This window comes from Ursus americanus, chromosome 9 (genome assembly GCF_024610735.1).
Source record: "Ursus americanus isolate L20-20 chromosome 9, mUrsAme1.1.p, whole genome shotgun sequence".
NCBI classification, from domain to species: Eukaryota; Metazoa; Chordata; class Mammalia; order Carnivora; family Ursidae; genus Ursus; species Ursus americanus.
The window spans coordinates 24525336-24540271 of NC_142135.1; the positions used below are offsets into that span (position 1 = coordinate 24525336).

Below are 14936 nucleotides of genomic sequence, written 5' to 3' on the forward strand. Positions count from 1 at the left end.
ATAAGATATGCCATGTAAACATTACGCAATGCTGGGCATACAGTAAGCACTTAATGTTTGGTATTATATTAGCTATTTTTAAAATCTTTTTTTCCTAACAGTTTTAAGTGAATCTATGCATAACTGTGCTGCTTTCCTGCAAATTAGATGAGATGGATGATTTCTTCCTCCCAAATTTAGACAATGTATTTTTCCTTCTGGAGAAATTGAGGAATTTCTCATCCAGAATTTTGGCTGATAATATTATGTTTCTGGAATACCTTTGGAAATGCTCCCTTGGAGAGGAGGCTGCTTAGCATGAAAGACAAAGTGTGATCCAGCACTAACTGTTTTGTATTAACTGTCTGTGCTCCTGATGATGACTTTGAATAAACCACTTAATTTCTCCATGCCTTAACTATCCTCGTCATATAAAATATGATTTTCCATGTCTAGGAATCCAGAAAATATGGGTAAAAAAAATGGTTTATGATTTGTGGTGAGATGTAAAAACTACAGTATTGTTCAATGTATTACGAGCTACCAGATAAATCTTTTAACGGCCTCATGTTGAAATAATAGGCAGGATTCATTTAGGGAAACATAATAATTGAATTATTGGAGTAGCATGTTTGAAAATAAACATTGGAAATTGATATCTGAGTAGCAGCCATGATGGTCCCATAGTGAAAGTTTATTTTTGCACAATAATTCCTGTTAAAATACTTCTGACTTTTGAGAAATAAAAGTTTTTTGGTTCAAAGTCCTACTGTCTGGATATATAGCCATGTGTTCAAATTGATTACATACACCCAAGATTTTTGCCTTCTTTTAATAAAAAGCATATTCACTTGGAGTGATTAACCTCTGCACACTTGGTAAGGAGGGTTTTGTCACGTGTCTTAATTAAGTCCAAGGACCTGTTTGCATCTAACTCCTTGTTCAATCCAGCATAAGCAACAACAGCAGCCACACACCCTGACATCTTGACTAAAATCAATGCCAGGACCGCTACCAAGGTGTCTCAGCAAGCTAATGACGTTTTTTAGTGTTGATCTTCCCAGTCAGGGTCTAGTCCCAACCCTGCCACCCAGCCCCTTCGAAATCTGCATATTCGGACAATAAAAGAAAGCACTGGTGGGAAGAAACAATATTCTGCCACGCCGCCCTTTATGTACCTCTCCGAATTTAATGAGGTCAATTGGGCGTCTACAGCTTCTGCCTCTTGCTAAGTAAGTCTCCTTACCCAGAAGAGAAATCCCTCTCTAGTACACACACGTCTGAACACACGCATGCACACACATATATACTGCACAAACACATTTGGGGAAACACCCACGCATAAAAAAATCACACCTTCCCGCATCTTCTATAAACACACACTCTTACCCTTCACAACTGCACACACACACACACAAACACACACGCACATACTCCTGTGAGACTCACAGACCCACACGAAATGCCACGTACCCGTAGAGCTTAGAAGCCTTCCTATGCCCGCAGATTGAGCCCACTCAACACGCACCCCTATAGACATCGCAGTATGCCCACTTCCCGGAGCAGAATTCCCTCCAGATGGAACAACCTTGCTCCCCTGAGCCGGCAGTTTCACGTTGAGCTCGGGGACAAAAGCTGACCAGGGTGATCTTGGGGTGCATGGGACGGGAGCCATCATTTGTGGACAATGTGGAGAGATGCAAACTCAAATTGGGCAGTTCTCTTGACCAAACCCTGAAGATAGATGCTAATCCCCTGATAGCCTTCAGCAAGCCAAAGGAGCCAGGAACCCGTTGCAATTATCTATCCCAGAATCAGTGCTGCAGCCCGACCCCCCTCAAGATGGGATCAGATTCCAGAAAAGTCAGATCGTCAATCCGGCGCCTAGTCTAAGGAACTTGCGTTTTGTCAGATCCAGACCAGGATCAGCCAAAAAAGATTAAGAAATAGACACAGCAAAACGCGCTTGTCTCGGGACTCAGCTCCCCTACACCATGGGACGAAGGAAATAGGATCCTTTATAGATGTGAAAAAGAAGCGAGTGACTGAGCTATGGCCAGTAGATGGCGCAAGAACTCTTCCCTTGTACAGTGTTAACCCTTGAATGGTGTGTGGAGCTGCCAAGTCCAGATGTATAGATACATACATTTTACGTTTTGAAAGAAACCTTCCATTTACATATTTGGGGCTGATTCAGAATTAAGACAAATGAGTCTGTTCTAGATAACTACCACAGATAAAGTAGTTTAACAGTAGCACACAGCCGCTGAAAAGCGGCTGGGGAGGATGAAAGGGCGAACTATTTGGGGAAATGACTGGCTTCCTCTCCACCTCACCCCCGCCCTGGTCACGGATAAAATCGGTTTACCGAATCATGGAAACCTGATTATGGGTTTACATGTAGGCATTTGAATATGTAAATGCATGTGTGCAAATAAATTCTTCTCTGTGGTCTTCTTTTTCAATTAAATCACAGGATAATAAATGCGAGACGCCAGCCTGAAATATACTGCAACTACAGTAGTAACACATGTCCCATTATAAGGACGTGGGCATCGATGGAGCCAATTCATTATCAGCATGGTTTCCCCAAAAGCAACACAGATCCTCCGATTAAAATATTCCTCTAACATGTTTCTATATCACAAGCTGCATCGGAGAGCTCACTAACATAATATTTCTCTGGCTGCTTTTACAGCCGGAATTGATCTATTCGGGGGGAAAAAATAAACCAAGCCCCTTAATTTCAAATATTGTGGGGAGTTTGTCAGAGAGCGGAGCTGGTCTTCAAGAATCTCACTAGTGGTTTCTGGTGGTTGCTATAATGAGCTAGAATTGAGGTAGATTTTGGTGGAGGGGGGAAAAACAGCACAGGAAAAGACAGAATCCAGAGTAGCAGAGACTTTGTGCCCCCGTTGGAGAGATGGTTGAGTCCTCGTCAAGGTTGCTGTGGTATCCCAGAAACACCATTCACTCCGAGCTGTGACCGCGCACCAACAACAGCAACAACTCCACTGCGCCGGGCTGAGGAGCAGGAATTAGGAGCTCGCGAATAATATGAAAGGGATCCGCAAAGGGGAAAGCCGAGCAAAGGAATCCAAACCCCGGGAGCCTGGCACGAGAAGATGCGCTAAATGTGGCCGCCTAGACTTCATCCTGATGAAGAAAATGGGGATTAAAAGTGGATTTACGTTTTGGAATCTCGTCTTTTTATTGACGGTGTCTTGTGTGAAAGGTAGGTCTGCTTTCGGGGTCCCCTCTGCTTTGGATGGAGGTGAGCTGACTTGTCGCTTGAAAAAGGCTGGTAGCTTACTTTGCAATTTGCACCGATAAAATAATAATACTGAAGAAGGAGTTGATTCACAGCTCTTTCGCCCCCCACCCCCAGATAGGAAATGCATTTTGCTTGCCAGATTTGGCATTCAATGCAGTGATTGAGCTTGTGCTCAATAAATATTCTTGCAGTATGCTCAAACGAATACGTGAGTTGGTTCGTATAGCCCCTAACTAGTGGATATCCAGGCAGAATTCCTCTGCAAGACTTTACTTGGTGGTGAGGATTACCTTGATTTCTAGTCAAACCACTGGGGTTTGATGCTTTGGCTAGAATATTTATATTAAAGACACTGGTGTAAACGCTTTTTAACCCTTTCAGGTAGGAAAGTTACTGACATGCTAGGAATGTGCTAATGTTAAATGCATTAGGGCACAGGGGTCTTGCAAGCATCCCCTTGCAAACATGAATGTCTGAATGCATATGTGAATTATTACTACGTGGGCTCTTATGCACTGATAAATGGTAGAGGAGCTGCCCTGGTAGAGGTTTGGCTTAAAATGAGGCTTTACAAGGGTCTGAGATGCCAGGAAGTGTAAGATCCACCTCTGGGGATGAATGAAGGTAGGAGGAAAGTCATTAGCTGAGGACCAAAAAGAAAATCCCTAGCAAGTCTTAGCGTTCAGACAGGTAGAGTGAGTGTCACATGCACAGACAAGGGGGGGGGGATGTAAAATGTATTCTTAAGCAAGAAAGCAAGGGACAGTCAGAATCATTGGAAGAAAAACTGTCCTCGGGGAGAAAATAGATTCCCAGGTCTGTTCCACAACTTCTCCTGCACCCTGCTGCCCATTAATTGCTGCAAAGAATACTCAGAGGTGTTTATGACTCATGCTATCATTTTTGAAAAATCACCTCCCCATACTCATGGCAGCTCGGATAGATGAGATGGATGTCGCTTTCAGTGAAGCTAGTTTCAGATCCCGGGTGTCTGTGTGTTGGGGGTGGGGGTGGAGGGTGGGTGGTGGGTGGGGGGTGTTTTGGCCCAGGCGCGCCAAGGCTGTCAACACAAACTGGACGCTTCTTCCTTTGTAAAGGAGTGCCTCTCTGAACCGCAATCGGGCCGCGTCTCTATGAAACAGTTTATTGTCCAGCTTGCAGCTGGCTGTCCCCCCACAGAAGGCAGTCCATTTGCATTCAGTGGAAATGATAATTCATGTTTTGGGTGGAGGGAGCTGAAGGGGTTACCTCTCATTCTATTAGGAGCAACGATGGGTGACATGTCTCGAATTTTAATTTACATCCCTAAATGCCAAGAAGTCGCCTCTGGTGTCTGTGGCAGCAACTGTCTTGTAATCCCAACCTGCTCCTTAGAGCTTGATTTTTTTTTTTTCCCCTGGAGTCTCAGCTCAGCTCTAAGGCAAAACGCTTGTCCTAAGCGGCGTAACTACACTGCCTGGTGCACAAAAAGCGTCTTGGGTTGCTTACAATGGGTTCGTTTTCGTCGCCGGCTCGACGTGCGAGGAGCCTCACATTTATGCTTAGTTCTCCTGCCGCTGGGAGTCTGTGGTTAATGGATGGCCCTGGGGCTGACTGCTAGACAAGCGCTCGGCGTGGGGGAGGCGCAGGGAGCCAGCAACAGCTCCTGGCAGGAAACACGTTGGGGTGGCTCCTGCTAGAAGATGACCGGGGTTAAGTGCGAGTTTTCATGTGATACCTGTTGAGCCAAAACACGTTCGAGGGGCAGATGGGTGGGGGAGTCTCCGAGGCCCCTGGGCGAGCACGCCTGACTAACACTGAACCGCGTTGCCTGCAATTACAGCCCGGCGGCCCGCACCTACCGTATTTTCTGAATAAGACCCGCCGCCGAAAGGAAGGGCGCGTTAGTTTGGTTTAAATGGCACCAGAAACGGGATCCCTCTCCTCTACTCACAGCTCCTGGACTTTGGACTGAGACCATTGGTCTCCACTGAGTGTATTCCACTGTGAGGGACACCGAGAAGAAAGAGTGTGTCACACACTGCTTTGGTCCCGTTCAAAATCAATTTTTACAGAACTTAAAAAAACATTTTAATGGTAATAAGGTTCTTCTTCGTCACTTATCTGCCCCTCGGAAGGTTTCTCCCATATTTTACAACTTGGAACGCTGTCCTAAAATTCTGAGAACCAAACTTACCTGGGCTGTACGTTTTAGACCTGTTCCCTATCGTGGGTAGTGCCATTCTTAACAGTCGCTTATTCTCCTTTCGCTTCTTCTTAATTTCCCCTCAGTCTCAAGGCTTTCCTAAAACCGTGATTGCTGAAATGGCTGGAATGGTGTTTCCCCCAATGTCTATGCCCGCTTTTGTTTTCCACACTGTTTCTTCTGGACTCTCTGGCCCAAAGGAAAGCTCAGAATGGGGAGTCGTTTTAAGAGCTTTGCAGGTCCTAATCTAGGTTAGCGGGAGTGTTCCGGGAAGTCTGAGGTGCGCGGTTTTCCACGTAAACAGCTCAGGCCTCAAGAATTCCACCTTCTGCCCATACTTTTCATCCTTTCACCATCTCACCTCTGCCTGCAACAGCAACGACAAAGGCTCAGTGGGAGGAAACGCCTCAGAGTAGAAGACAAAGTGGCCTTCAGTAGTAGGCCGGAATTGCTCCCGTGGAGTTGAATGACAGCCAACCTTATCAGGTCATTTTATCTCCACTGTCAACATCTCAAAAGGTGGCGGACCGAAGCCTCCAAATTGGGGTGGGGCGCTGCTTAGACCTGATGCATGCCTATTTTAAGCGCGCACACACACACACACACACACACACACACACACACACCACGCGCCCTCCCGCGCGCGCGCCAGCGCAGGCAGGCAGGCAAGGCAGGCAGAGGTTTTTGAAATGCAGCCTGCAGCCGCTGCATGTCTGTTGAGGGTTCACTCACATAGAAACTGTGAATCTCCAAGTCGTGCTTAAACGTCCCGCCCACGTAAACAGACACTCTGGGGTACTTTCCCACACTCCATCTCGGGAGATCTCACAGCCAGTGCAGAAGGTACTATGCAAAAGGTACAGGAACCTTGCGACGGTACAGAAAGCACTGACCTCGGTCGACAGGTGGGAGTCTGTGTGCTGCACTCCACACCCTGCATCGGAGAGTGTTTCCTGGGGCTCAGGCAGGACCCCGGACTTCGAGAAGGATCCACGTTTCTGCGTGCTCTGGGATTCCAAGGAGATAGGACTCCCGCCACAGAGCTCTTCTGGAAGAGTGGGTTTTACACCCTCTTCCTCAGCTAAAAAAGGTCGCGGGTGACCCTGCGGGAGGAAAGCTGCTAGCGAACTCTGACGCATCTTTTGCCGTTGCCAGGATGGCCGCGCCCAGAGGTCTCAGACCCCTGCGCGTCGCATCTGTCATATCTTGAGGGAGCTTTCCCAAAAGGGAATGGAGTAAGTTAAAGTCTAAACAAAGCAATAACAACAAACCAACCAACCAAACAGAACAACCCCCCCCCCACCAAAACCCACTCCCCTTTCCTCGCCACAGTCAAAACACCTTCCCTTGAGGTTAGCACGTTTGAGATACCTGTGAGAGATAACATTGTGTGTTTGAGGCAGGGGTCCCGCTGCAGTTTGGACAGGTGTCCTCCCGTCTTTTTCCTTTGGGAATACTTTTTAATTTCCTCTAGAAGGCCAGACTCCAGGAAATTTCAAAAGAACCACCCGAGGTTGAAGCTGAGCGCCTGACTTGGCCTTGGCGCGTGTGTGCATTGCTGAGAGGAGGAGATCCACATGGACTGACACCGAGGGGCCTTCCGAAAGCCTCGAGCGAGCGTGTGTGTGTGTGTGTCGGTGTGGGTATCCGAGGCTGAAATGCGTGGCCGGTAAACAGTGCGTTTATGTTCCCCGGACTCTAGATGGTCGGTGGTGCTGTGGACACTGCTGCCCCGCTATCCGCGGCGGGCACCGAGAAAACTCCCTTTCCCCAAGCTGCCCGCAGCGCTGCCCTCACTCAAACAACTTCTCCTGTGATGGGCATTCAGGGAGTTCGAAAAACTCACTGGGGAACAAGTGATTGGGATTGTTGTCCCTCTACGACCCCTTCATTCCCACCCCAGCTCCGTCGCTAGGGAAAAAGAGAAGTAGGAGGCAGTCCCAGGGTTCAAGCGCCACAAGGGCTTAGTTGGACCCTAGGGGAAAGGGCAAAAGACATGAAACAGCATGGGGTCATCCCAGTCACCGTGTGGTCCTCTACCAGTGCCGCTGGAGTGGCCAGCTCAGGGTTGAAAGCCAGAGGCGCACAGGGATTGCAGCACATTGCAGAATAATAATGAAGCAGGACGACCATAGAAAGAAAGATAGACTCAGGCATCAGGCGAATTCCCTTCTCCCTGAGCACGTCGCCTTCAGGGAGGAGGCTTTGCACCACCGAGTTGCCAAGCCAACCCAATTCACCACCCTGAAAGGGCTTGAACAGCTCCCAGAATTTTGAGCTAAACTTCCCCTGGACAGTTACCTTGTTGAAATTGTTCCAAAATGTCACTTTGCAGCACCATGTTTTCCTGAATCTTCTGGTGTTGGGGGATTGGCGGGGGGAGGAGGGAAGGCTGCATAGAGCCTGTGAAGGAAGAGTGTGTGAACAGAAATAATTAAGGAGCAGGGTTCAACCCCTTGAAAACCTGATGCCAGCTCCTTTGAGATCCTTCAAGGAGAAAAGGCATAGAATTAGTCTAGGAGCATAGACTTAGTTGCAGTACTTGTTATTACTCTTCATGATATTAATTAGCCTTACTGTTTGTGGGATAGCTGAATAGATTTTGGGTATATCTGACTTTTTCTTGAACACACGATTTGGTATCTAAGGAAATAGTGAAATAATAAAGCAATAGCAAATGGCATCTGTACGTGGTTCTATATATAGTAAAACTATCACAAGTGAGCTGTGAAAAAAGGTAGGAGAGGTAGAGCAATTAATAATGTCTTTGTACTCACGTGGGAGCCCTTTAATGCTAAAATACTTGCCTAGATCTCACATACAAATAACTGAAAGGGACTAAACCGAACTTTGCTAGTCTCCAAATATCCTCCTCCTTGTGTACCAAAAGGTGACTTTCTTCTACTTAACATCAGGGTCTTCAGAAATGGCTTCAATGTTTTGTCCAGTTTAGGAAATTACTGTGAAGCACCAAACAATATGTCTACTAAGGAACCTCTTACTTTAAGCAACATGCCTATTTGAGAAAATATGACATTTTGTACTTCAAAGTCCAGTGTTTGAAAGATTAGAAGTAAAATGATTGCAAATTAAAGAGACTAGAAAAATGTGTGAGATACAAAGAAAAAGTGTGAGATACAAATAAAACTGAAGGCCATTTTATCTATCTATCTATCTATCTATCTATCTATCTATCTATCTATCTATCATCTATCTATCTATCTATCTGCATTAAAACATAGCTTCCCTTTCTACCTCTTTTGTCCATCCCTTTTATTCATAGGACAAAGGGATGTGTAGTTTAAGGATACAATGGCGATTCTGACTTGGCTTTTGGATGAGGCCACAGATGCTATTATTACCAAATTCATCTTTTCTCTCTCAGAGTGAGCAGTTGGGTGATTCATGGTATTTTCCAAAGAGATCAGTCTCCATGTATACAAGATTTTCTTAGAATTAGGCCCCCTTTAAGCCTCTCATTCTCATCAGGAATATCAAGTTTACAAATGTCACAGAAAAATCAATTTGTCAAATACCTTCCAGTATTCAGGGTTTCAGTATTGATGGTCATCCTTCCTTCCGTCTCTCAAGCCTCCAATCGTGTAGCCATCAAATGCATTTCATGCCATCAGGCCCTTTGTTAAGCTACAGCTTGGTGCTAGTTAAAGATTACTAAGATTAGTATTTTCTATATACTCATGGCCTATTGACCACAACCCCATCTGAAATCTCCTCTAAAAAGTCCACATTTACAATATTCATATGCATCACACATCTTGTAATTGGGTAATAATATCAATGGTTATCATGTGGTATTAGATATCACAATATTATTCTATTGGTTTTTAAATGCTTACACTAGAGTGATTTTCAAAGTGTTCCTGAACAAATGGCATTAACATTCCCTGGAAACTTAAGAATATGAACTCCCAGATGCCCACCCCAGGCTTACTGATACAGATGCCCTGGTAGTTGGGCACAGACATTAGTGTTTTTAACAAGTCATCCAGGTAATTCTGATGTGCTCTCAAGTTTGAGAGCCACTACAATAAAGAGCAAGAGTTCTGCAGCTGCTGAGACCTGAAGTCAAATAATGATGTTGCCAGCAATTTTATTTGTACTAGCAACTCAACTTTCCTAAACTCCAGGTGTAGTCTCTATTTGGAAAAAAAAAAAAAAAAAAAGGAGATAGTAGAATTTCAGTAGGCCTATAGGGAAAGGAAGATTATCCAGTTAACATATATAGTGTCTGGTAGCTATCATCAGTATTATTCAAATACATTTCCATGTGCAAAGCCAGTGTAAATTCCCACATACTTCATCCCTAACTTGTAGCCCTAACTTGCCCATAGCAGTAAATAAAAAATGTAGCATCTTCTCACTAGCTATTATTTCACTTTGGCCACATTCCCAGGCTATTAGATATTGGAAAAATACCCTCAAACTTCTGCTTATCACGCTTATACAGTTCCTTCAGGGGCTGGCTCCATGCAACAGGGCAGACCCATAGCTTAAAAATGTTATCCCTGTTCCTGGGCTAATTTCATCCACTATATTCCACCATTAATTTAATATTGATTGATTAATATACTTACTGAATTTGTTAATTCATCTTGTCACAAACTGTGGTATTTACAGATCTGAAAGAGTTCTTAAGTATCAGCGAGTTTGCTGCTCATGTTTTACACAGGAAATGCCATGCCCAGAAAGGATAAGTGATTTTTACTAGGTTACAAAGGTTATTAGCTTCAGAACTGAGAGAAGATCATTGGGCAGTGAAGTTCATTTTTAACTCTCTTTCTACCACACCTTATCAAGTTTACTAGCGCTTGGTCAGATGATACCAATGAAGATGATCACAACAGTCAATATTTAAGTACCATATATCAATTAGTACTATATAAGAATATTAGTGATTACATGTTTCATGGTAATTTTTTAAAATTGTTAGTCACTTGTCTTGTAGAAGACAAAAAGAAACAATTATGGAATAAAAATATTTTCTGAGGTTGATGTAATATGTAACATCAAGTAGTCATATCTTCAATGAAGTCTATACAAGTCTTACATGTCGATAAAAATCAAATCAGTGTATTGAATGTTTTTTTATGTCTCATATAGAACTTTAAGGAATAGTATTTAAAATCAAATTCTTTTTTATTTCTTCTCACACTCTGGACACAATTTCTTGTTTAAAAGCTTTTGAACTAGAAAATCTGTTCTGATTTTATTTTCTTCATTTTTTTTAAAGTTTAAGCCATATTAACATAAAATTACCAGTCCCTTTCATCTGCATTTACAACTGCACATTTCTCTCACGTGATCTATATAAGACAATGGTGTCGTTCGAAACTCTACCATATAAATTATATAAATTATAGTACATTCTATAAATATTAATAGTGTAAAAACAATTGATAATGTTAGGGATTATCTTCAATTTTAGTGATCTGTGATATATTTTTAAATTCTCTTTAAGATATAGGAGTAAAATTTCCAAAATAATAAATACTACTATGTTTGAAGGGTTTAAATGTTCAGAAAGTGATTGAAATATATAAAAAGTGATGAGTGATTCTCTTAAAAGCTGAGTTTGTTATGTTCAAAATTATAAAATTCTTCTTCCTTGCTTTATTTTATGTTAGCAGATTTTAAAAGGAGTATTTATGATTATATAGTTTTAAATGATGAGGAGGTTTTTTAAAACTATGAAAAGGTTTAAAATATAGTTGGATACCACTTTGAAAGGGAATTTATAAGTGGAAACAGACGCTGCAGAAATGGATTTACTAAATCTCAAATAACATTGGAAAGTCTAGGACTACCTCTAGTCTTCCATTAAATAAATCCAACAGGTTGCCTCTAGAATGCTCAGAAGTGCTTCCTAGAGAGAGGATATAGGACATTATTATGTTTGGGGAAATAGTACCAGGGTAGAATTCTTTGTTGTCTTTTTTTTTCTTTAATGTAGAAATCTCTGTGCTAAGCCCTTTCTGTGAAGTGTATGGTTTACATCTTAAACAGTGGTTCTCTCCCTCATTTTCCTGCTTTGACTTCTAACAAGCATCTTGTGAGATGACTGTTATCTCCTATATACAGATTGTTATCTCCATTTACAAATGATCCACATTTCCTGAGGCCAGAGAAGTACAATGATTTTCCATGATCCTAAGGTTAGCTAGCTCTTGAGTGAAATCTGAAATGATAATAGATTCAGAACCTCATAGACTTATTATAAGTTAAAACTATAAGGGACTGATTTCCTAATTAAACTTCCTCAGTTTTAAGAGAAAAACTGAGACCTTGAGAATTTAATTTAAAAGAAAGACTAAAATTAATATTCAGTATATATATATATATTTACATACTATATACATATATATATTCTCGTGGTTACAGTAATACATAAATTCTGTTTTATAATTTTCAACATTTTTTGCTCAAGTTGCCTGACATTTTTCTTTCCATGATCCTGTATGATAGATGTGAAAGGTGTATTTAGTTTTATAAGCAATACTAAGCAAAGTAAATGCACAATAATGCATAGTATGTCACTATAAGATATAAAACTATTCAGTCCATTAAGGATAAAAAAAATGGAACCAAAACTTATAACCCTTAGATTCTAACCCAGTACTCTTGAGTAAAATGTAAAATTTATAAATGCAGATGAATTTATGAACTTCACAAATAAAATAATATTTGGATATAAAATGGTTTACCAATTGTATCATAAAACTTGGTAAATAAATTTGTTCCCTATTGTACCTTAATCGTCCATTCAGTTCTATAGATCTTTAATGACGGGAAAGTTCTTATAACTAGTCTAGTATCTAATAGTCAGGGAATGTGCATTAGATTTATTTGTCAGGGCAAAGGAATGTGTTTTAAAAACATCATATCCAAGCTCCATCCACATAGTCGACTTAATTCCATAACTACATCCTAACTAAAAGAACACATATAGTGATGTAAAGAAGAGATAAGACAGAGATATGAAGTGACTTGCCAAGATTTAAAGTATGTAGAACAGTCTTTAAATTTCCTGTCCAGTACATGTTTCTCTTTATTGGGTACTGCTTTATGAGCTTCCTTATTTAGTCGTAATTGGTTTTTGGGAATAAACCTTGAGAGGAGAGACCACTTTGCCTAACCCCAAATTGTGACCAGACCCAAAATAACACTCCCTGAAGTAATCATGTAAGGAGACACAGATACAGAAATGTAATAACGGTAAATGAGAAACAACATTCAGTGTAAAGATTAACCTAAAAATTAAATAGGGGCATTGAAATATACACACACACAAAAAAAATGCACCTACACATATACTAAACTATACTTAAGTACAAAAAAGTTAGTGCTACCTTTTCTTGTGAAGGTAATAAAATCTATTTTCATATGTAACATACGTACTTTTGTCCTTTCTGAACTTTTGACTCTCCTGATATAAGCTAACCTTTTTCTTACTTGCACTATTAAAATTTCGTTTTTGAGTATAATTTTAGAGATGTCATTTTAACCTACGTTTTTACTTTTGAAGTTCAGGTATCCTAAAAATGCCTTCATATGGATTACTCATAGAATATACTTATTACATTGGATACTTTCTAACGGGACATCCTTATTTTAAATAATTTTGTATCTTACAACAGCTAGATGTAGATTTCTCCAAAGCTGACAAAAGTCAGGGCTAAAGGTACACCTAAAATCTGTATCCTAGTCTATTTCTTACCACTATGCATTCCAGAATTTTATTTAATGTTGTAAATCGACTATTAGCCAAATTCTCTGTTTTAAAATTAGGTCTATTATAATAATTCACTTTATTGAAATTTTAAATTACAAATTAACATTTTGTTTTCTTGATTTTGGTGATGGGAATGGGAAGCAGATTGATAATTAAGTGCCTTTTCTTGAGCTTGTTCACGTTCCCAATAACCACTTGTTTCTCATTCACAGTTACTTAATAAATTTATCAGCTCTGTTTTATTGTTTAATATTATTCTAATTTCTCAAATATCTGTTTTAGTTTTCTACAAGGACATAACTTTTTGTTTGTTTGTTTGTTTACACTATGAGGGTTGTTTGACTTGAAAGAAATCTGAAAAAAAATGTTAATTTCATTTTCTCTTACAATACCACGTAAAGGATACCTGAGGTTTACCAAATGAGTCACTAATTTAAAAAAAAAAAAACTTAAGCTGTACCTTATTATGAGTGTGTTAGTATAGAGAAGAGAATATGAATCTAGTTTGTTATTCTGCTAAAACATAATAAGATAATGTTAAAAGACTTTAACTTCTAAAAATTTGTAATTTTTAGAAATGATTTTGTTTTCAATATATAAACTATATTTTCATATATAGGAATGACTCTTTTAAATCTGTTTTTGGAGGTGTAATTTGAATTTCCCCCCAATTTTGGTAATGAATCTACCTGATCTATCTGCATGTTCTAATGTGGAGCTCTGTGTTGCTAAAAGCTGCATTTGCAAGAAAACGAATCAAAGGTAGGAGAACAGGCAGAAAAAATACAAGGAAATTTCCTGGATATGAAACGTGCTACCTTGGATTTATTAGTTCCATGCTCTAACTGACTGAACTATGTAGTCTAGACAAAATATTTACTCAGTGTTCACATACATGGAGAAACTCTGAGTTAAGGTTTTTGGCTGATGTCTAACTCAAAACAGCTGAACTGATTCAAATGTTTTGGGTAAACAAATTTGCATCCATGCTGCTAATTTGTGTGCCAACTTCCAGCTTCATAGTTTCTAAGATGATGGAGATGATAAACCCTCTTAAATGAAGTCTGCAATAGAAATGTTGACAGGCCTATGATTACCTGTATTGAGTTCATGTCCCATGGTCCTTTCATGGCTTTTAAAGAAAAATTTTCATCTATAAATTCAACTAGTAATGATGCTCTTTTATCTGTTAAATCTTTTTAAAGGAGGTCAAAGAGAAACTCTTAAATCAGTTTTCTAGCAAAGTGCCAGGAAATCTTTAATATCTGTGTTAACTTGACAGTATTCATTAATATATTAATAGATGAAAATCAGAAATGACATTTTGAACTTAATTTTTAAATACTACCAATGTGTAAATCCTTAGAAATTAACCATTTTTCAATAATTTGAAGATTATTACTTATTTTTACCTCTCGTTGCATAGGTTATTGAATCTCCATATTTTTGAAAAACTATATTCTGGTTATATAACTCCTTCAAAAGCAAAATTCTCAAAGGCCTCAAAAGAAGTTGGAAGATGTTAGACATATTAGGTTATGTCTTGTGCTATTTCATGTATATATTATCTTAACCGTTTCCATCATTTTCTTTGGGCTAAAGTTCGATTTGGTTTAGTAAACTTTTTGTTAGAATAGTATTATTTTGAATTAAATACTGTAGTTTTGACATAGTTTAAGTTAGGAGTTGTGAAAGACTGTGGTCCGTAGATCTTATTTCCACAAAAATAATCCTTAGCTTATTTATCA

General features: G+C 40.2%; 1 protein-coding gene across 4 annotated transcripts in view; it reads left to right on the plus strand.

Annotated features, from left to right (window-relative positions):
- The first annotated feature begins 3030 nt into the window (after positions 1-3030).
- Positions 3031-14936, plus strand: part of CSMD3 (CUB and Sushi multiple domains 3) — a 1146349-nt gene continuing 1134443 nt past the window's right edge. For all 4 annotated transcript variants that reach the window (XM_045805628.2, XM_087864412.1, XM_045805629.2 and 1 more), the window contains exon 1: positions 3031-3214. In XM_045805628.2, coding sequence (XP_045661584.1) covers positions 3037-3214 — 178 coding nt within the window. In that variant the 5' untranslated portion in view covers positions 3031-3036. The remainder of the gene's footprint in view (positions 3215-14936) is intronic.